Below are 21,338 nucleotides of genomic sequence, written 5' to 3' on the forward strand. Positions count from 1 at the left end.
GGAGTCTGTTTAACACCTTCTACTTGACCTTATTAGCCAAAGAATGGCTTGGCTTCCTGCATTATACTGACTGAATCAATCTGCCTAGACACATATCACGTAGCTGACCTTCAAATCTGTCTGGTGACGTCTGCAGGAGAAGCCAAAACAAACGGACGGAAAGCATACTAAAACCCAACAAGGAAACTTTAAAAAAAAAGTAATCCAATCAGAGGAGATCTAAACACAGAAAAGCCCTTTTCACACATGCAATTCTGAAAATGTTGAGGGAGTTTCAAAACAGCCTGCCCTTGAAATCTTCACGAGTTGTTCTTTTGCATGTGAATGTTTCCCCATCGGACATAGAGGACAGTCCCAGCAGGACATGACGCAAAAAGGAATCCACAGAGGTTAAAGTGCCAAGATTACAACTTGCCAGAGATGGTGGATGAAGCAACAGTCTGACGCTTTGGTGACAGTTTTTGTCTAGTGTTACTGTGTGTTTAATTTGGGTGTGTTCACAGTAGTAGTGGTCGGTATACCCGTACTAATACTGTTATTGATATAATTTCTACCCCAAAATTTGCTTTAGCAACACTATCATCACCGGTACAAACCCATATAAACCTGGTTATCCTCTGTTTACTGTCTCTTCCTTCCGTATTAAGACTAGGACGTAATCTGTTCTTTGTGTGTTTTTGATAGGCTCCCTTCATCTTATCTGAGCATAAACTGAAATGGAAAGAACAAAAGAATCACAACACCGTATATCGATGTGTTCCCATGTTAAATATTAATTTGCTCTGTTCTGTTTGTTGTTCCCGTGTCACTAAAAGGTCTGCAGGAAAAATCTGCAAACATAGAGGAGCAGGAAATGACCATCATAACAAGAACTATGACTATGTTTGCATCTGCACCAGGCGGGGCTCTTGTGTTTCCTGCTGCCATGGTAACTCCTGCAATAATGTCTTCAGAGCACAGGTTCTTACATGAGGCCTGGTCTCCGTTGGTTTTGGAGGCTATGTCATTCTTGATCTGCCGATCTTTGGTCCCCGTCACCTCCTCCATCCTGCGGATCTCGCTCATGCAGAGTTTGGAGTTGTAGTGGAAGAACATACGCCCCTGCAGGATAGTCAGCTTGTGTTTGGACCAGTCCCAGAGCTGCCGCAGGTTCTGGTTGTCCAGGGCGTAGAAGGAGTAATTCCTGGAAAAGAAAATGCACAATTACAAGAACATATTTTTCATAATGGATATAACATTTTGCTGAGGATATTATTTAAAAGCTCTGTGAGTTACAGGAGCAGGAAACTATTTTAGCATGGTTAGCCTTCAATTTTCATCATATGCCTATCTTTTGCAGCCTTTACTGTAAGTGTAGCTAATTGTGCTGCAAACAGTGTCCTCCTCGTCTGTACAAAGCCTTGTGTATGATTTTGGAAAGTCTAACCAAAAACAGTTACCACAGAAAGACATTTTCAAAAGGTCAGTCCTTCCGCTTTTAACTCATAATTACAGGAGGAGGCTCTGACATGGTCAGGATGAGATGAGGGCTCAGAAGTTGGAGTCTCACCCGATTTCCTGCTCCTCTCCGCGAATAACATGGAGTTTACGGAAAAACGAGAGGGATACAAGGGCGTAGGAGCGCCGTATTTTCAGGTAGCCGGTGATCTCCTCCAGCTGGCCCAGGCTGGCCTCCAGTTCAGCAGCAATGTTGGCTACAATGAACAAAAAGACAAAAGATACATGAGATGCATGAGACTTCAGGCTGCAGTGTTTGTCATTATACCAGCACTTATCTGCTTTTTATAGAAACGCTTAACCATCTCAATACCTTCTTTCATGGCAGTAACTTTGCACAATTCCTCTCATGTTATATCTTCACAAATATTACTAGAGAAAACCGTTTATATAAGAAAACTGCAGCTGTTTCACAAGGATACACCTTGATTTTATAGCAAATTTCAATGTAACAAAACAATGAGAATTTTACCCTAGAATTTTTGCTGTTTGCACCCCTGGTTAATTCCACGGGAAACCCCACAAATGAGTATAAGGGAGTGGTGATGCTGCATCCACAGCATGACCATAGACCTTAAGTTTGATCGATGAGCATGTAATTTAATTGCTTTTACATTTTCTACTTTACAGTATGTTCCTCTCCACTCTTGTTGGCACTGTGACTCTGATAAACTACACATAGCACTGAAACAGAAGCAGATAAACATATTCCTGTCATAAAGTGGACTCTGTTGTTTTGTTTGCTACTTTAGCGCCGTTCTCTTCGAGTCACGTCTTGCCTCCTGAGGCTGAGACAGAGAGGGTCATCATAGGTGAGGTGAAATACTTGACATCATAAAACACAGGAAATGAAAAGAAGCCAGGTTTCATTGGAGTATAAAGGTCAGTTGTTCCTTTATGTTGCAGTTAACCTTTAAAATCACAGAAATCTTTATGATCCGTGACTGTGATTCATGCAGAGCCCGAGCATTTCAGGGAGGAAGAGGTGAGGTCTGTGATGGATAGGTCTCAGTCAGGCTTGAACTTCAGGAAACTGCAATTTTACTCTATTCTTCTTTGTAAAACTGTTGTCTTTAAATCATTTCTGTGTAGCTTCTGGTCGTTGTCTTGCTGGAAAATAAATCTTCTCCCAAGCCGTAGTTCTTTTGCAGACTGAATAAGATGGTCTCCCTGGATTTTCCTATATTTCAATGCACTTATTTTACCCTTTACCTTTCCAAGCCTCCCGGGGCCAGCTGCTGAGAAGCATCCCCATGGCATGATGCTGCCACCACCATGCTTCACAGTGGGGATGGTGTGTTTGTGGTGATGTGCAGTGTTTGATGTCTGCCAAACATAGCGTCTTGTCTGATGGCCAGAAAGCTGAAAAACTTTCCCCCACTTGAGCATGGAGTCTCCCACATACCTTTTGGCAAAGTCTTGCCAAGTTTAATTATGAGTTAAATTAGACACTCTTAGCCACTCTCCCATAAAACTTGGACTAAAAATTACTAACTGCTCACATCTGACTCTTTAGTTTGTTTGATTTAAAGTCTGTCTCAGTGTTTGACTTCAGTCAGTGTGATTATGGTGTCATATCAAAGTGTCTTTGTTGTTCCTTTGGTGTGTGTTGTACTTCTATCTGAGTGAAACAAACAAAACCACAAAGACTCACTTCCTCCCCGCAGGTTGATGACCAGGCTCCCGTTGAGGACAGTACAGCCTCTCAGGGCCTGAGCGGCCGTGACTGAGTCCACGATTTTCAGACCCATACACACCTTAGGACAAAGCCCTGCACAGGGAGTGCAGTTCAACCTAGAAAACAAAAGAAAAAACAAACACATCAGAAAGAGATATTTTAAAAATGTGCAGGATAACAATGGGTGATACTAAATATTCATGCCACTTTCCCACACACATACATACTCTTCTTAATTACAATAATGCAACTAATACTGATTTTTCTGCAGTGCAACCGGGTTGTCAACACAACACCGACTTATCACATTTCAAGTTGTTTGGCACATAGTTGCTTGGTTACACATCCAGCTGCATTAGCATTCATTTGGAGTCATGCTGGAGCCCTTTGATGCATTCAAATCCAACATCCACTTCCTTGTATTTAAACTCTTCACCATCTTATCATCACTCTTTAGCTGCTACGTGCTTTATGACCTGCTTTACCCTCAGCAAGCAGTCATAAGACCCTCAGTTATGTAAAAATGAATGTCAAAGCTCTTTCAAAGAAGTTCTTAACTGCACATTGTGAATAATAAAAGCAGTGAAAAACAAGCTTTACTCCACTTTGTTTTCAATAAAGCGAGAATGAATCGATCCCAACCCTTCACCTTAACAGCCTGCTGAAACAACCCAGCTTACATCATGTTTTCATAACAACTCTCCTCTCATAACAGGTATATGGTCACGGCTCTGTGTGCCAACCTTATTAACCTATTTCCTGAAAAGCCATGTGTGTAATCCACACAGTCATAATGCAGCAAGTGCAAACTTTGATGATTTTACACCTAAAGTACACAGCAACCCCTGCAGAGAAGAGCAGACATCTTTATCAGAGACACGTGCTGCTGCAGAAATGGAGGGAACTGAGGCATGACTGGACAACGATGGGCTGTCTGTTCAGTGCTGTCGTCCTGTGCCTGTTTAAACAGATTTCTTTCCAATTTCATACAGTTAGAAATGTTTAAATACTCAGTTCCCAAATGATGTGGCAAGGCATGAAGCAAGTCTAAGTGTCCCGTTGGAATTTGCAAAACCATGTACTACCTTTACATTAAGTTACTGTAAAATGTTTTAGAGGCCATTTTGTATGGAATTAATATGGTGTGCTTGAGATTTTGGCTTGATCCTAGGTGTGCATTGAACTAAAAAAGGTTGAAAATCACTGAATTAGAGCATTCACAACAAACACATCATCAGCTTTACTGCAGAGCACGGCGCTCTGCTAAGACTGCATTACAAGTGCCTGTGTTTTTACACTGGGGACTCATACATGCACAGTAATGTAAATAATTTAATGTGCTAAAATCCCCTAATGGCAGGATTATTCATTTGTAAGCCAGCCAGTTAGTTTCTGTGATATATTCACATGCTATATTTTTGTAGCAGGCCAAGTGTAAGCTGTCAAAATGAATCTGTACTAACGGAGTGGTACTAACTCTGTTCCTGTTGGAATAATAAATGGCAGCATAAACAAACAAGCATCCTGCTCATCCCTCTGCCGTTAGACACAATTCAGATCATCTGGAGTTCGCATGGTAAACACACCACCTGCAGAGACTTTGAATATCCCGCCATTTACAGCACTGCATTGAAAACAGACCTGATTATGCACTGAAAATGTCTGCAAGGGTTAAGGGTCAGTGTATTTTCTGGCAGATCCATTTCCTGGTTGAAAGCATACTCAAAAATCAGGAATAACTCACATTATCCCGTTTCTTTGTCTTTGACCCAAAATGGAAGAAACAGAAAAACAAGCCATGTTTCCGTTTTTTTTGTTTTGTTTTGTTTTTTTCATTTTGATCACAAAAATGGAAAGACAAATGAAAAAACATTTTTAAAAAAGGGGTCCAATTTCTGTTTTCTCAATGCAGTTATTTATTTATTTAATGAAATTCTTGAGAAAAAAGAAAGAGAGTCATCCATTGTGTTTTACAGTATTACAACAGGCCAAAATGCTCTATATAAAATGTATGATAAAATAATATAAATTGTAAATGTACTGGCGATTTAATGGACTGTAATGTTATTACCTTTTATTATCTATTATTCTTATTTCATATATATATATACATAAATGAAGTATATATACCTAGGTAACACTATTATCAACCTTTAAAATACAGTGGATGGCTCTTGTTTGATATGGAGGCTTTTATTTTGAAATGCTCACTTTTCCCAATAGGTCACACAATCTCCTTTTCCTCACGTGTTTATTTAATGAAGAAACAAAAATAGTGGAATTGAAATAAAAAATTGGACCCTTTTTTTAAAAAAAATGTTATTTGTTTTTCAATTTTTATGGCCAAAATGAAAAAAACGGAAAAAGTACAGATTTTTCGTTTTTTTCAATTTTGGATCAAAAATGAAAAAAATGGGAAAAAAAACGGCTTGTTTTTCTGTTTTTCAGAAAATACACTGACCATTAAGGAACATCTCCAGAAATCATTTTCTGTCAATACAGTTTGCTTTGCCATCCACAAATGCAAGTTAAAGCTGTATCGTGCAGAGAAGAAGCCATGTGTGAACACGATTCAGAAATGCTGGGCCAAACCTTTTTCGAAATGGACTGAGGCAAAATGGAAAATTGTTCCGTGGTCAGATTAATCAGAATTTGAAATTCTTTTTGAAATTCTTTAGAGCAACATATGCTCCCATCAAGACATCCAGAAAATACTTGGATCATCATAAAGGAAAAATATAGCAAAGAAGACCCAGGATGGCTGAGCAGCTAGAATTCCACAGCAGACAAGAATGGGACAACATACCTCTCCCATAACTCCAGTAACTGGTCTGCTCACTTCCCGGACGTTTACAGATTGTTATTAAAAGAAAAGAGGATTCAACACAATCTAACGGTATAAATCTATCCTTCATATTTTCACCATTTCCACTATTTCCTTATATCCTGCAGGTCTACAGCTTGACGAACGTGAGGATTTTGTTTTGGCGTGTAGTGCAGAAACTGTCACTTTGGTCCCCATAACGCAGATTTACAACAGCTTTGTGACCGGCTGAGTGAGTCTCAGCATTCAGACACAATTCCAGCTTGTCAGCCCAACTAAAAAAAAAAAAAAAAAAAAAATCACTGGTCCTCTCTGCAACCACACTCTCCAACTGCAGAGGAGACATTGCACTTCCTGCTTACACGTACAATAACACATGCTCAGTGTACATAGATGGTTATGAGATTTATATTTGTCAGGCTCATGAGGTTAATTCTTAACAGGATGAGAAATGGCCTTTCATTTTAATACAAATTCATGTGGGTGATGTCAGTGAACACAGAAATATGACACAGAGGTAAGAAAAGTCATCTGTGCTTGTGTTATTAGTAAAATCAGATCAAAGAAAGATTCAACAAGACGAGACTAACTGGTTATGTAAACAAAAAGTTTTCTCTGTCAGCTCAGTAACTTTCCTGATCTGTCGTGACCTTGTCCTCCCTTTTGTGCCACATCTGCACTTTCGGCCCAGACGCTCATAACACTCATGAAGCACACCACTTATCCTCTGAGCACTTTCATTTCCACAGCTTAGTCTAAAGCCAGCGACGGCAGGGAGATGCCAAAAAGAATAGATGGAACATAAGGGGAACAGAAAGGCATTCACAGAAAAGAAAAAAAAAAAAAAAGCTGAGACTGAGAATGGCAGAGGTCATGACAGGTGAACAAGAGCTTATATGTTGAGATTAAAGGGATTATTGATCTAAATACCTGGCAAGAAGTGATCAAATTGACATACTGAGTGACTCCTGGGCTTCTGCAATTGTCATTCAAAGAGCTGCTGAACAGTTGAGCTGAACAAAAAATGCATGAAATCATTCTGAACTGTTTTGGGGGATTTTTTTTAGACAAAAGTGCAAATTCCAGCTACAACATCTAAAATCCAAGATAAATGAAGCACACCATAAGAGCCTTTCTGACTCCTCTGGTAGTCTCACAGCTACACCATCAACTATTCAGTCATCTTAAAAAAAAAAAAACAAGTGTCAGAGGATCCAGCTGCGTCTGTAACCTCTGCCCGAGCAGAGTGAACAGAGCTGTGCTGAGCGTCTGACCTTCCAGGCACACCCACACAGATCAACACCCATGTCCACTGAAGGTGTGAACGACTGAGGCAGCAGGGGTCACCATAAGTCAACACTACATCCTTCTTTACATAGAGAGAGAGAGGTCTGTTTGGATGCAGCCACAAGCACATACAAACTCAACAGTTTGTAAATGACAGATGTGGAGAAAAAGGAAGAAACATGTCCCGTCTGTCTGCCTATAGCCTGGCCAACCGCAATGCAGTGGTTGTCAAGAACCGTCAATTTGGTGCAGCGTGTGAGCGGCAGAAAAATGCAGCAGATTGATCCTGTGTCAGAAGCAGAAGCAGCGATGTGCCAGCCATCCTGCAGCGCTGCACTGCTGTGACCGAGCTGTCTGCAGTTTCACACATGCACACAGAAAATAGAGCTGTGTGCACACATATTGAGAGCTGTCTGAGCTCAGCAGGACCTTCAGTTCCTGCTCTGTCATTCTGCACCACAGAAACAGTGACAAGAGAAAAGCAGAGGAAGACATCACTGCAGTTTGTTTTCACAAAGATATAAAGACTTTTTTATATTTGATTGGAAATAGCTTAAAGACAACATAATTAGATGATACTAAGAAGCAGCATTATTTTGGAGAAAATAAACACTGATTTACTTCAAATTACAGCTATTTTGAAAATGGGTTGCATGATATTGTGATGGAGATATTAACTGTTGTTCTCATAGGTCTGCTACATAATATTCTTGGTGTAACTTTCTGTTCTCGGGTAGTCCAAAGATGATTCTTGAATACTATTTTGATACCATGTTATCATTACCTACCAATCTAAATTTTATGGCCCCAGAGAGAGAGAGCAGTTGTGGTAACTCAGAGAAATAAATGTTGATTTTCTGATTATTTCTGATTTAATCTGAAGCACAAATAAACACCCAGCCCTGCAAAAAGACGCTTGATTCCATCTGAATGAATCAGGAGCTGTTTCATTTTGCTGTGGCCTCTGTGCTCTTCCTCTGTCACATCTGTGGCTCTTCATAAGAATAATAGACAACAAAGAGTCCATCCATATGTGGCTGAATACATGCGCTCTGGTATCAGCAGAAACACAAGTAATATAACTCAGACAGACAGCACTGGAGTGAGACACTCTGTTATTGAAGGTAGGGTGGCTTGATTATTGCAAAAATCCTAATCAAGAATATTTTGGTTGATACTGAGATCCTGACTACCGTATTTTCCAGACTATGAGTTGCACTTTTTTTCATAGTTTGGCTGGTCCTGCAACTTATAGTCAGGTGCGACTTATATATCAAAATATATATAATTTAACATGTTTTTTAATATTAATTCATACTGACTGACATGCACAAGCAGTAAACATTACCGCCTACAGCTGCGAGAAGGCGCTCTAGGCTTGTGACAACCATGGTGACAACTATATGCTATATGCTCCTGTACCACTGAAAAAAATGAACGAAAACAGTAATCGAGCTGCAGAAAGAAAGTTTAGAGTGAGTGAGAAACTTGTGAGGGACTGGCAAAAAGCAGAGGTTACTCTTATTGCAATGAAGAAAACAAAGAAAGCTAATCGCAGGCTGTAAAGAAGATGGCCAGAGTTGGAGGAACAAGTACACAGATGGGTGCTTGAACAACGTGCTGCTGGGAGAGGCTTGTCAACGGTGCCGTTACGTCCACGCCCTGGTAGTTGCCAAGGAGAGGAATATAAATGACTTTGCAGGCGGGCCTTCTTGGTGTTACCGCTTCACGAAACGCAACCGCCTCTCTATCAGCGCACGGACAACGGTGTGTCAGTTTCTAAATAAATGCGACTTATAGTCCAGTGAGACTTAAGTATGTTTTTTTCCTCTTCATGACGCATTTTTTGACAAATACGACTTATACTCCGGAGTGACTTATAGTCCAGAAAATACGGTACTAAACACACTAACCCCCTGACTGATTTCATATCTGACTTTGTCCATGACCATCAAATGGCAAGGCCTAAGTAAATCATTGTTTTGTCTTGATAGGCCGCCACAACTTTGTAAACAGTTGTAAAATGTCTTTGTTTTAAAAATTTCATGAGGACTAAATCTATGCAGGAAAGTTTCAAGAGATGTGTTCTAAAGCAGCTGTTCCCAACTTTTTTTCCTAAGGGCCCCCTATGCGTGTCTAGGAGAAGATAAGCTACCCCAGGAAACAGTAAACATCAATTGTAGTTATTTCGAGAACAAAAACATACATTTTTTTAATTTCAAAGTCATAAATGAATATTAACCAAAACTAAGAATTTTTGAGATTATTAAGTCGAAAATGCAATTGCCACTAATTTTTGACTTTACACTGTTGTAGAGTCACAATTTTTAAATCTTGAATTTCTGAGTTCTAATTTCAACTTTAAAGACTTTTAAACTTTAAAATTTGAAGTTTGTTTTCTTTTAAATGTCCAACTTTATAGACTCAAAACTATGTTTTTTTACAGTAATGCAGTCATAGTTTTACATTATGTTTAATCGCAAATTAGATTAAATCGCAATATGGACTGCAGCAATTTTCAAATTAGCAGAAGGTGCAATATTTCTTAAACCTGAAATTTGTGACAAAATACCAGTTTAAACTTTTTTTTTGCAGCACAGAAATTATGCATTACATATCATGCAATCATTTTAGTGGTTAGTGTACAAAAAATCCTATTTTCTTCATTTTTGCATGTTTTTCTTGTTTAATGAGAATTATATTAAAATTATCATTCCCCTTTAATACAACAGTTCATATCCAATTTGCAAAATGAGTCAAAATCGTCACAATTACATATTTTTTCACAACTGTCCCTAGTTTAATCTAATAGTGAGTTGGTTATACTATAGGAATCATTGCTTGTTTTTGTTGGAAAATACATGAGGTGAGGAAATTAAGAAATAATTGCATATTAAATCACAATATTGGGTAAAAAAAAATAAATGCAATTTGATTATTTTCCCAAATCACTCAGCCCTACCCAAGAATCTAAAATATGAAGAAGAGCTGCAAACTACAAGTCTCCTTGGAGTTTGCAAAAAAAGTCCATGTTAAAGCCAAGTGTGGTCTTGTGTTTTACACAGAGGAGACACTTCCCACCCTGACACAAACCCAGATCAGTGGAGGGCTGCAGTGATGGTTGTCCTTCTGGAACTTTGGCCCATCTCCACACAGGATCTCTGGAGCTCAGTCAGAGTGACCATAAGAATATTGGACTCCTCTCTTACTAAGGTCCTTCTCCCCTGATCACTCAGTTCGACTGGGTGACCAGCTCTTGGAAGAGTCCTGGTTGTGCCAAACTTTTTCTGTTTGAGAATAATGGAGGTCACTGAGCTCTTCAGTGCAGCAGAATTTTTTATAACCTTCCCTGGATCTGTGCCTTGAAATAATCCTGTCTCTAAGCTCTGTGGGCTAAAATAAGCTAAATTTCAAGGGTTTTTGCAAAAGGTCCTAATACTTGTGTTGATGTGATATTTCAGTTTTTTATTGTTTTTTTTTTTTTTTGGTTTGTTTTTTTTAATAAATTTGCATAAATGTGTAAAATTCTGTTTCACTCTGTCATTATGGGGTACTGGCTTTAGATCAATGAGAATAAAAATGTTTTTTTCTCTACTAGAGCATCAGGCTCCAACATGACCAAAATAAAAAAAGTGAAAGGGGTCTAAATACTTTCTGAATGCACCATAAATTATTATTAATGCATGCATTAACTTTATTTCTTGCAATAATGTCCAATGAAAAAGGGGTCAACTGCATATCCCTACTGCACATTTTACAAACACGATTGTCGTTTCTTTTCTGTGAAAAAAAAAATCAGCTTGGTCTATAAATGCTCCTCTAATGAACAAGTTTCATATCAAAATTTTAAATTATGGTATCAGGACTGCAAAAATGTATTTGGGAGGCAAATTCTGACCCTCCCTCTCCCCATTTTTTCCAACATTAAAACAACCCTGACACAATTAATCTCATCCATTTTGAGCATCAGATCAAAATGCCCCCATTAAATGATTACTGCATAACGCCAGAGTCCTTTTAATGATAATTTGTGGTAAACACATTTGTTAAGGTACATTTTCTAGTGATAACTGTGTGCCTGAATTTGTTTGTTTTTAGGAAAATCAAACAAATGAGAGAGAAGTCAACATCATTTCAGCTGATAATTAAATATTGATGTAAATAAAGCCAGAATCATTGATCACACATTCGCTGAGAGCGCTTACGTTGAGGAGTTTATGGTGGTGTAGCCGGAGGGACACTCGGGGATGCAGCCTCCATTGTGGATGACATACTCGTGGCAGTCGGCGTTCTTGCTGTGCTCCTTCTCCCGCTTGCATCTGTTATGGAGTTCCTGGCAGAAGGAAAAGGAGACGCAGCGCCAGCCTTTGTAGGTGAAGTAGTTTTCAGGGCACTGCTCCACACAGGTGCCTTCATGCTGGAGGCCGCGGCAGGCCACGCAGTCACTGGCTGAGTGGGGCTTCAGGCAGCCACCCAGACACTGGTCGTGACAGCACTGGTCGTCTTTGGTGCAGGCTCGATGTTTGCATTGAACAGGACACACTGTAGAGGAGAGAGGGACAAGATGGGCCAGTTAGAGAGGTGAAGGCACAAAGAGACTCAGGGTGGAGACTTCTGTCTGTGCTGGGATATTGTGATGTTTTATACCTGCATGCTACTGACACTGTCAATCATGGTCAATTAATCTCAGCAACATTTTCAAGTCAAATATAAAGACAAGAACATGCATGTATTGACTAAAATGAGCTATCAGGAACCTTATTTCATAAAAGCTTTATTTAAGCTCCTCTTGTGGTACAGGTATTTCAATCCCTTTTTAAAAACTGTATGTTTTTTTCTTTTTATCTACAGATATTTTCTCATCAATCTGTCTGCAGGGAGTAATCCCTCCTCAGCGCAGCACTCTTTAGCAGCCAAGACAACCATCTGTGGTTTGCCAACAAGCAAACTGAATATAAACAGAACAGCGGGGATCAAACACTCTCTGACTAGAGACAAACACTTCAGAAGACTCCAGAAGGTTTGGTGAAAGTGAGGCAGAGGGGAAAGCTTGCATTCCAAGCATTCATCATATCGCATGCGAGACACGTGCAGGATGTCTGCACTTGGTTTAGCTTCTTGCTCTTTTTGAACAGATTTTCTAATTTCATGAGTGACTGAATGCAGGGAGCAGAATGTAACTCTGAAAGACCTAATGGATCAGTGGGTTCTCGGCCTTTTCAGCCACAGCACCTCTTCATGTTGATGTTGTTATGAAGCACCCATCAACAACAGCATCCTGCATGTCTCCTCAGAGGCTTTTCTACTGGTCTGCTTTGTTCTCACTAAAGATTTTTCCTGATCCAAATCGGAATAGAGACATGCATCACTTCAGTTTTTTGTTTGGAAAAATCACATCAAGAACTCTGGTAATTAAAGGATAACTGATGACAACAAGAGGACTAACTGTTTAATGACTGATACCATTTATCCACCATTGTGAAACTCTGTTTGTTTTGCTTTTAGCTCCAAAAATAGATTTTTCCACCCACATATATCAAATAAATTATTCAGTATTCAGTTTAAGTATTTATTTATAAAGAAAGAACTAATCTGTAGGTACATTTTATTCAAATGGCTTGTAACATAATAACTGGATTCTTACACAATTTTAACAATGACATTTAAAGACGTTTAAGGCCTTTTCAAGATCCAAGCCAAGAAAAATAAACACATTTTTTTCATGCGGGAAATGGCCAAAAATGAAAGGCACGTTAGGTTTCTTGGCACATGGACAGAATTATCTGGTTTAATGCAGTGTAAATTAAATATTAATCAATATAGGTCAAAGAGACTTTTTTTTGTCTTAAACACTAAGATATGATTATTTCTGGCAAATCTAACGGCTCTTTTCTTTTAATATACAGTATAGGAATAATTATCAAAACATACGCAACAAACATATGATCAAAAAAGAACAATAAAAATCAAATAAATGCAGGGAGGAAACAAAGATTGGAGACAAGTTTAAGTCAAAGTGCCTTCTAAAATGTAAGAACACTCACTAGTGAAATAAGACATTGTAAGACTTTTGATAGACTAAAAAGGTTCTGCAGGACCCATCACTAACTTTAGGAAGAAATCATTGCCAGGAACTAGAGCCACTTGATTATCATCATTACCTGGGTTTGCTCCGACCGAAGGCGAGCGACCTCGCCCACTGGCAGCGTGTCTAAAATGCTTTGCTGCAGCGCACAGCCCTGATCAGAGGGCAGAGATCACAGGAGAACTGCAAGTTCACGCAGGAATAGTATGTCACTATTTGACTATTTTACCTTTTGGGGTTAAATTATCATCCATCCCGGTATAAGTCCATGATATTATTGCTTCCGCCATTGGGTGAGTACATTAGGAAGTTAAAAGGTTAATGTTTTCTTAAAGGATCTGTGGCTTTATGTAAAATTTTGTGGCTAAATGCCCTCAAAAGTTAACTTCTCCTCATCAATGGTGCCGTTGTAGCTCTCTGACCCACTGACCTCCGGGTGACTCTTGCTCTCGCTGCAGGATGAGACATAATGTTGATATAGTGATGATTTACGATCGGAAGTCCGTGCATTGTGTATTTTGAAAGAACCGGATATTCTATGCTTGTGATTTCCTGTTTAGAGCTTTCTGATTGTGTGGCGCTGAAAATAGACCTGCAGCGTATCTCGAATGAAGCGGAGCAGAGTGGCGCTCCAGGGACGTGCCGATGCCGGACTGGAGCGCGGGCAGTGGAAGTGCTCTGATAGACTAGAGAGGGAGTGATGTGCTCCGCAATACGATTCGCCGGCGGATCGCGGGCAAAGTCCACTGTATCTGAACGAAATACTAGCAAAGCGAGGTTCCTATTTGACAACCCTGGTTAAGTGCTGCTGCCCATCAGTCTGCATGGTCGACTTGTGTGTGCCGATAGTAAGAGCATTAATTGGGTTTCTTCACTGAGCACTCATCCTTTTAGTAGGACACAAGTGTCTAGTGTTTATTTCAAACTTTATTATTCTGAACAGTTTGAAAATTAAGTAATGCATGAGAAAGGGAAAACAACATAAATAAACAAAATGGCAATGTTTTGGAGGTAGTGGTGAACTAACACTGAACCATTTACCACACATGACCTGCTGACAAATGAGCAACAACACAGCATGAGGCACGGTACTGTTTAATCGTCATTATCTTGTTTACATCTACATGTGGAGCCAAAATTTTAATTGAAGTGCCCTGCACTACTAGATCCTAAAATGAAGTTAAAAAAATGAACTCAAAATGAAGGAAATCAGCTGTGGTACACACTGGGAGAGAAACTGTAGATTCACTTTACTCATTATTATACAGTCCCGATAAAAAGTATTCACTACCTTGGAAGTTTTATCCTTTCATTAGTTTTATAAAATAATCACGGTCAATATAATTTGGCTTTTATTCCTGGCTACCATTACGCCACAAAGACAAAAGAACACTCCAAGCAACAAAGAGAAAAGGTTATTTAAAAGTACAATAATGGTCAAAATCAAGGGGTAAAACATCCAGTGGGGTAAATATTTTTAATAGGCACTGCACAAAACATTAAGTTAACTTTTGATCCATGTTGAAACACTAAATTACTCAGGATTGGATGCATTTTATTTCATTATGTCTTTTAATAATTTTTGTCCATTCATATTCGTCTGCTTTAATAAAAGTATATGTATCCATTTTCTCTGGTTGTTCTGTTTTCTTACTGGGAGTTTTTGATGCAGAAAAATGAACAAAATGTGATTATTTCTCAGTTAAATGCTGCTTGTTAGAATAAAAAAGGGACATTTTAGAATATCATTCACTTGAAAGTAAGAAAAAGTTTAAAGTTTAATCATAAAAACAGCAAAGAAGTCTGAAAATATACATATAGATGCCCTGTTGCAAATTTTGTTGTCAGAGTTCACGGCACAAAAATCCAAGATCTAAATAGCCTACACCTAAGGATGCATGACAAATTTCAGACATCCATCCATTAAGAGGCCTGAGCTGCAGCGTCTACAGTAAAAACAAGCCCTAAATCACTTAAAGTAGATGTTTAAAGCATAAGCACAAGCTTCTTTCAGAAAGATGAAGTGTCTGACAGTCACAAAACAAACAAAGTTCAGTGATGTTTCTGGAGTGTAAAAACAAACAGCTGAGGACAGAGAGGCTAGTCTGTGGGTCAGATGTTTCTGCATACATCTACATGTGTTTGAGCTTGTAAATCAGCCGGTTACATAACAAGAGACCAGCAGCGCTGGAAAAGACTGTGTGAGTGTTAAAGTGTACCAGGGGTTTATGGGTGGTTGTTGTGTCAGCGTAAGTATGAGGGCAAGTGAGCGAGCATGTACGGAGGCTTCTCAGAGGTAAATACAGCTGCCTGCTGAGATTAGCTTCTCATCCACGAGAGCTAGATTAAGAGCGGTCAACAGCCGGAGATATAATGACACAAAGAGGTTAGGGGCAGGTTACAGGTTACACCGTAAAACTGTGAGTGCTTTATGTGTCTGAAGCCAAATTTAAACACCTAAGTTGTCAAAACATCTAAACTTTTTAAACTTGGTGCTGTAGAATAACATAATTTCTAATATTTTAATACACTAACACATTAAAAAGTACTGAAGCTTTACAAAAAGACATCGGTCACGTGACAGGGGCAGAGGAGAGGAATAAGCTCAACTAAAGTTCTGGGTGTACTCATGCACAGACAACATGCACTAAACATTAGCAACACCTTCATGATGCTAATATTTTGATCAATTTTGGGTTGCATAACTTTTTCTGCAATTTTTATTGATTGAAAACAAGAAACTTTTAGATGCCGTTTGCCTCATTGTTATAACCACAGCCCCAAGGCTGCAGTCCTTGAGGAGCAACTGCCTGCTTTCAAAGTGACAGAAAATAAGGACCCCTCTGCTCCTTTGAATGCCTTGTTTTATTTTCAGGGCTCACTCACACTCGGCCCAGTTGCCCTGTACAGTGGCCGCAGTCTCAGAGAGTAGACACAGCAGAGAAATACACACACAACATTACTGTAACTTTCTGTAGTTTCTTTTGAGTTTTTGGGGGTAGATATGCTGTCTATACCTCAGTCATCGTATAAATGATAACTAAAACGAACAGTCCTATCAGTTATCAGCAGTGATATTGAGGTGCCAGGTGAGGTGGGTCTACTCTTAATTCACAACTTTGCCATCCCTGCTAGGACCATGACAGCTCACCATGCTTTGGTCTGGTATGAAGCACTCATTCTAACCAAACAAACTGGACTTTGAAGGTCAAAACGTGCTTAAGTTCAGTATGGGTTGCCAAATGAGCACACCCTTAAAATCCTAGATAGTCGAGTGGACAAATCAAAACTAACCTGTAATGTGCGATATCAGACATTTAAGACTTCCTCTTGAGCCCTAGCGTGACCAAATGAAGTCCTGCTAGCTTGATCCGAACAACCTTGCTCTCTGTGAACTCTAGTTTTGCACAAAAATAGTCATGTTGCACCTCAAATTAAACAGAAGAAGCTCAGCTATAAGCCCAAACAAACAATTTTACCAACACCACAAACAACTCAAAAAGGAATTAAATCAATGAGCACATATCAAAGTAGATGTAGCGCTATGTAGCCAGACACTTCTGTCCCTTACGGGACGGTGTCAACAGTATTTTTTAGTTTTCTGCACTTTATTTTTTGTTGTTTTTTGTGCCATTAAAAATAAATATGCTTCTCTTAGTGTCAAACTTCCTTGACTAGTTCCTTTGTAGGACTTACTTTGAAAGGGAAATATATGGAGGTCTGGTTAATTTGGGGGCAAAAAAACAGAACTCCATGATGCAGTGACCACCTATGAAGGCATCTGATACCCGAGAATTTTCTAATGACAGGGATAGAGCCAAATTGGGCCAAATTGGGCCCAAATGGCACATGAGAGGATTTCGCCTGGATAATTTTTACTAAATCTCTTATTTTGTCCTGATTACCCTCTAGTGGCAAAAAAGTTGAAACAGCTAATGTCAAAATGTGGTGCTTTGGCCTACTGGAGATTTTTTGACCTCAACCCATTGCTATGGGATGTATATGCTAAAATTGCAAAAGAAATTAGGGGAAATGAAGTTTTTCATGTATAATGTGTGTGCTAACTTTAATCACTCTGACGCAGTAACATTTATACACATATTTACACTTCTGAACAAACTGCACAAGTGCCCTCTTCACTATTGTACCTTGATCATTCAAATAGACTTTGTGGTTACAGAGTTACACTCATTTAAAGATAGGCTGGTAATGTCGAGCAGTAGCTTAATAAAAGAGGTGAGAGCTTAACAGGTTAAGACTTAGATTACTGTCAATTTCTTCTTCATTTTGTTGCAAATTCTTTATGCCCTGGTTCAGGTAATGTTCCTTTAATCTTTTCATATAAAATTTGATAAAAAATGCAATTAATCTCAACTAACTACCAAATACAGCAAGAAAATGCATTTTTTAAAAATGTCATTGTTTGACAGCGCAATAAACGAACAATATTAAGAGTCAAGAACTTCTGCAATAAAACAGCTACATATAAAGTATTTTGTTAGATTTTTACTTGTATTGCATTAGAGTTTAAATTATGGTGTCATGAAAACCACATCCAAAACTCTAAAAAAGAAGACCAGGGAGGAAATGATCAATATCACCGTCCAGCTTCACTAAATAAGCTGTTATTCTTGTAATTGTTTTCCTTGTTAAGTGTCTTTTGTTGAGCGCTCCGCTGTGAGCACATGCTCAAAAACTGCTCAGTTTCATTAGCGACACGAGGTCAGGCTGTACATGAACAAAACAACACGGACCCCCTGTCCTCAGTATTCACAGAGGTAAGCTCTTGAAGTGCATGAAGGGAGCGTGTTCGACAGCAACATGAGAATGGCAGTATGGGAGGGAGTGGGGGGTGCTAAAGGGGGGATATGTGCTGGAAAAACAAATGATATAACCACCTTTTATCCACGTCAGTCTGACAGTTTACTGACATTGAATAAGAAAAGGAAAATATCCAAAGATATCCTGTAGATCAAGTTTTCCTTCCATTTCTTTGGTTTATCTCAAAAGCTGCTCTTTAACTTTTCTTCAAGCACACGTACGCTCACTCCTCCCCCTTCATATATGTTGAGAAAACGTCTGCTGTCTGCTCACACTGACTCCTGATCCTCCGGCACGGCTCCATGTCGGAGCACAGATCCAGCAGCAGATCCACCCTCAGCTTTAGCCAATGTGTTGGCTAGCTGCAGAAGCTAGCCATTCAAACAGCCTCTCCCATCTCCAAGGAAGACAGGCACACAGATTAACCCTTTGTGTCCCACTCTCCTCCCTCTCAGCCAGTCAGACAGCAGCAGCAATGGGTGGTACTCAACACAAATCGACCCAAACCACATAGTAACAGCCTGGAGCTGAAGGAAAAAGGTACAGCGCTCCAATCTCTGCTTCCTTGCAGCCATAAATCAAATTTTTTTTCTGATATAAAGAGCACAACTTGTTCTTAATGACTTGTAATGCACAGTCAGTTTAGGTTAAAAGAGGGTGGTACACATGCCCCAGCAGATTTTGTTAATCTATGAGACTCTGATAAGAGAAACAAGCTGGGTTTATATTCACTGGGCACAGACTTATGCTGAAACATTCAAATCATGCTCATTAATAGGGGTGTAATGATTCATCGATCTGGATCGATATATCGATTGTTTGAGCAATGATTCAGTCACATTGATTGAAACTATGAACGTCGGTATTAATCGCCATTTAAGCTTTTATTTTGAAAGTTCCCCCACATGCTTGGTTATGACAGTTTCCGCCCATCCACCAGTCACAATTCCGCTAGGACGTTAAGCAAACTTGGTCATATGATTAATTTGTGTTGTTATTTTTTAACTAATTATTCATGAGCTTCAATGCGTTAACAGCCCTATAAATTGTTTGCATTCAGAAACAGGATAACATCTATCTTTACACACTCCAAGAGGGAAACATGGACATTAAAGTTGCTTGCATTCCAGACATAAGCCTAAGATTAAAGCAGGAAGGAATACGGGTGTAATATATTTGTCACGTATAATTACAGGAGGACATAAATAAAGAAATGTATTATGTGCAAAAGGTCTGCCAGTCAGACAACAAAGTAAAAGACTGAAAATGAAATCCGGTAATATTCCAATGTTTTGCATTTCAAGCTGTTTTTTCTTATTTCTTACACTAATACACTGATTACACTGATTTCCTGTTTGGATGCAGACCTTTTACTTTAAACGAAAAAAATGAACTCAGAGAAGATAATTAAATAATAAGTAAAGATTATGACATTCACGTAACCAAAACCCCCCACTTTTTTAGGGGTTCATAATGAAAAAAGGGAACTATAAAATATGAAATGTTTGATAATACAAGATTCAGATGACTTGTCCAGTGAGCTGTCTCTGAGGTATTTTTTTTTAAATGAGAATTAAGGAGCAGTGCTGGGACATCAAAAAAAAAAAAAAAAAAAAAAAAATTAAATATTCCACTTAATGAAATGTATCATTTCAGATGTATGAACAAGATAAAATGTGATATTTTTGCTCTTTTACTATGTATAGGGAGTTTTACATTAGGGACCAAAGCTGGATCTGAGAATACTTGACCCCAGAGTCTGGGTCATTTGGTCCAGGGTTCCTCCTCACTTCTAAAAATGAATTTTAAGACTTTTGAAGGATCTGCAGGAACACTGTGATCAGTGTGAACAAAAGCAGACGATGCGGTGCTCAGGCACAGTGCCCAGGTCTGCTTGTATGCATGGTCTTAGTTATGATTCATGTGAGTAAAACTGTAAAAGCGATAATAAATGTCTCCTGTCTCCTTAAAAACCACCACATCAGAACAGCATGGACCCATTTCATCCTCTGCGCTGCACAGCAGAAGTACTGAAGAGGTAGAGAGTCACTGCTGGCTGTTTGCAAAAAAAAAAATATTATTGCGATTTTTTTTATCCCAATATTATGATTGTGGTTTAATATGCGATTATTATTAGATAACCTACATTCATTCAGGCACACTTATCATACATTTAACCATTTCACTGCAAAATTGATAAAGCTGACAGTTTTCCTTGGCAGAGAAGGCTGTGCTCTTAAGATGCTACCTGGGTTAGTCAAGCAGGTGTTTTGAATTTGCAGGGAGCACATGGCTAGAAACCCCCATATGGATGGGTACATGAATGATAATGTGTATTAAAAAAAATGAAATTATTTCAGAATCAATTAATCCATAGTAGCGTGAATCTGAATATAAGGTTGCAACAAGCTTTAAGCTACAAAGGAGGCAGGTGAGGTGAAGGAGGTTAAGCTTGTACACTGCTGCAAAAAAATGAATGTATTAAACTGCTTTTTTGACATATTTCAAGTTTAAGAAATTTTGCAATTTCTGCGATTTGTAAATTGCGGCAGGCTATATTGCAATTTAATATAATTTGCGATTAATTGCCCAGTCCTACAGCTGGCATCTTAAAATTCCTTTTAAAACAATCCATAGTAGCAGGATGGACTCCAGATTTCAAACAGCACAGAAGCAAATGTCATCTGGAGTGGTTTCAGTGGTTGTCTCTCCTTCTCTCCTCTGTTTTGCAAATTTGCAAACTAGATGACCAATTGTAATAATCAGGACCAACGGTTGATACTGATGTTTTTCTCATTGCTTCTCAATCTTGCTTGATCCCAGCACAAAACAATCATGCCTTATGTGAAAACGCCTTTAATGTGGGTCGGTCAATTCTGATGACTGATGTCAAGCTGCAAACTTTCAGCAAGTGCTAACGAGAGAACAAGCGCACATCCAGTTTCATGAAGCACCAAAAACAAACCGATTACTGTCCAATAGATTTTCACAGTTCACTTTAGCAGCAGGTGACTCGCCCATGAGTGCCAAGTAGTTATCAAGGCTGGTAGTTAAGCCTAAATTAGCAGCATTATTCACAACCAGAGTCTTCCCTAACATCCACACTGAGTGACCACACTGAAGGAGATAAACTTGTTTCTTGTGTG

The 21,338-nt window shown here is 39.0% G+C and overlaps 1 protein-coding gene across 1 annotated transcript in view; it reads right to left on the reverse strand.

The window, feature by feature from the left end:
* LOC121520772 (insulin receptor-like) overlaps positions 1-21,338 on the reverse strand; it is a 107,194-nt gene that overhangs the window by 31,596 nt on the left and 54,260 nt on the right. The window contains exons 3-6 of the mRNA XM_041804386.1: positions 11,492-11,828; positions 3,152-3,291; positions 1,550-1,694; positions 969-1,183 (exon numbers count right to left, since the gene is read on the reverse strand). Coding sequence (XP_041660320.1) covers positions 969-1,183; positions 1,550-1,694; positions 3,152-3,291; positions 11,492-11,828 — 837 coding nt within the window. The remainder of the gene's footprint in view (positions 1-968; positions 1,184-1,549; positions 1,695-3,151; positions 3,292-11,491; positions 11,829-21,338) is intronic.

This window comes from Cheilinus undulatus, linkage group 13, assembly GCF_018320785.1.
Source record: "Cheilinus undulatus linkage group 13, ASM1832078v1, whole genome shotgun sequence".
Classification (NCBI taxonomy): Eukaryota; Metazoa; Chordata; class Actinopteri; order Labriformes; family Labridae; genus Cheilinus; species Cheilinus undulatus.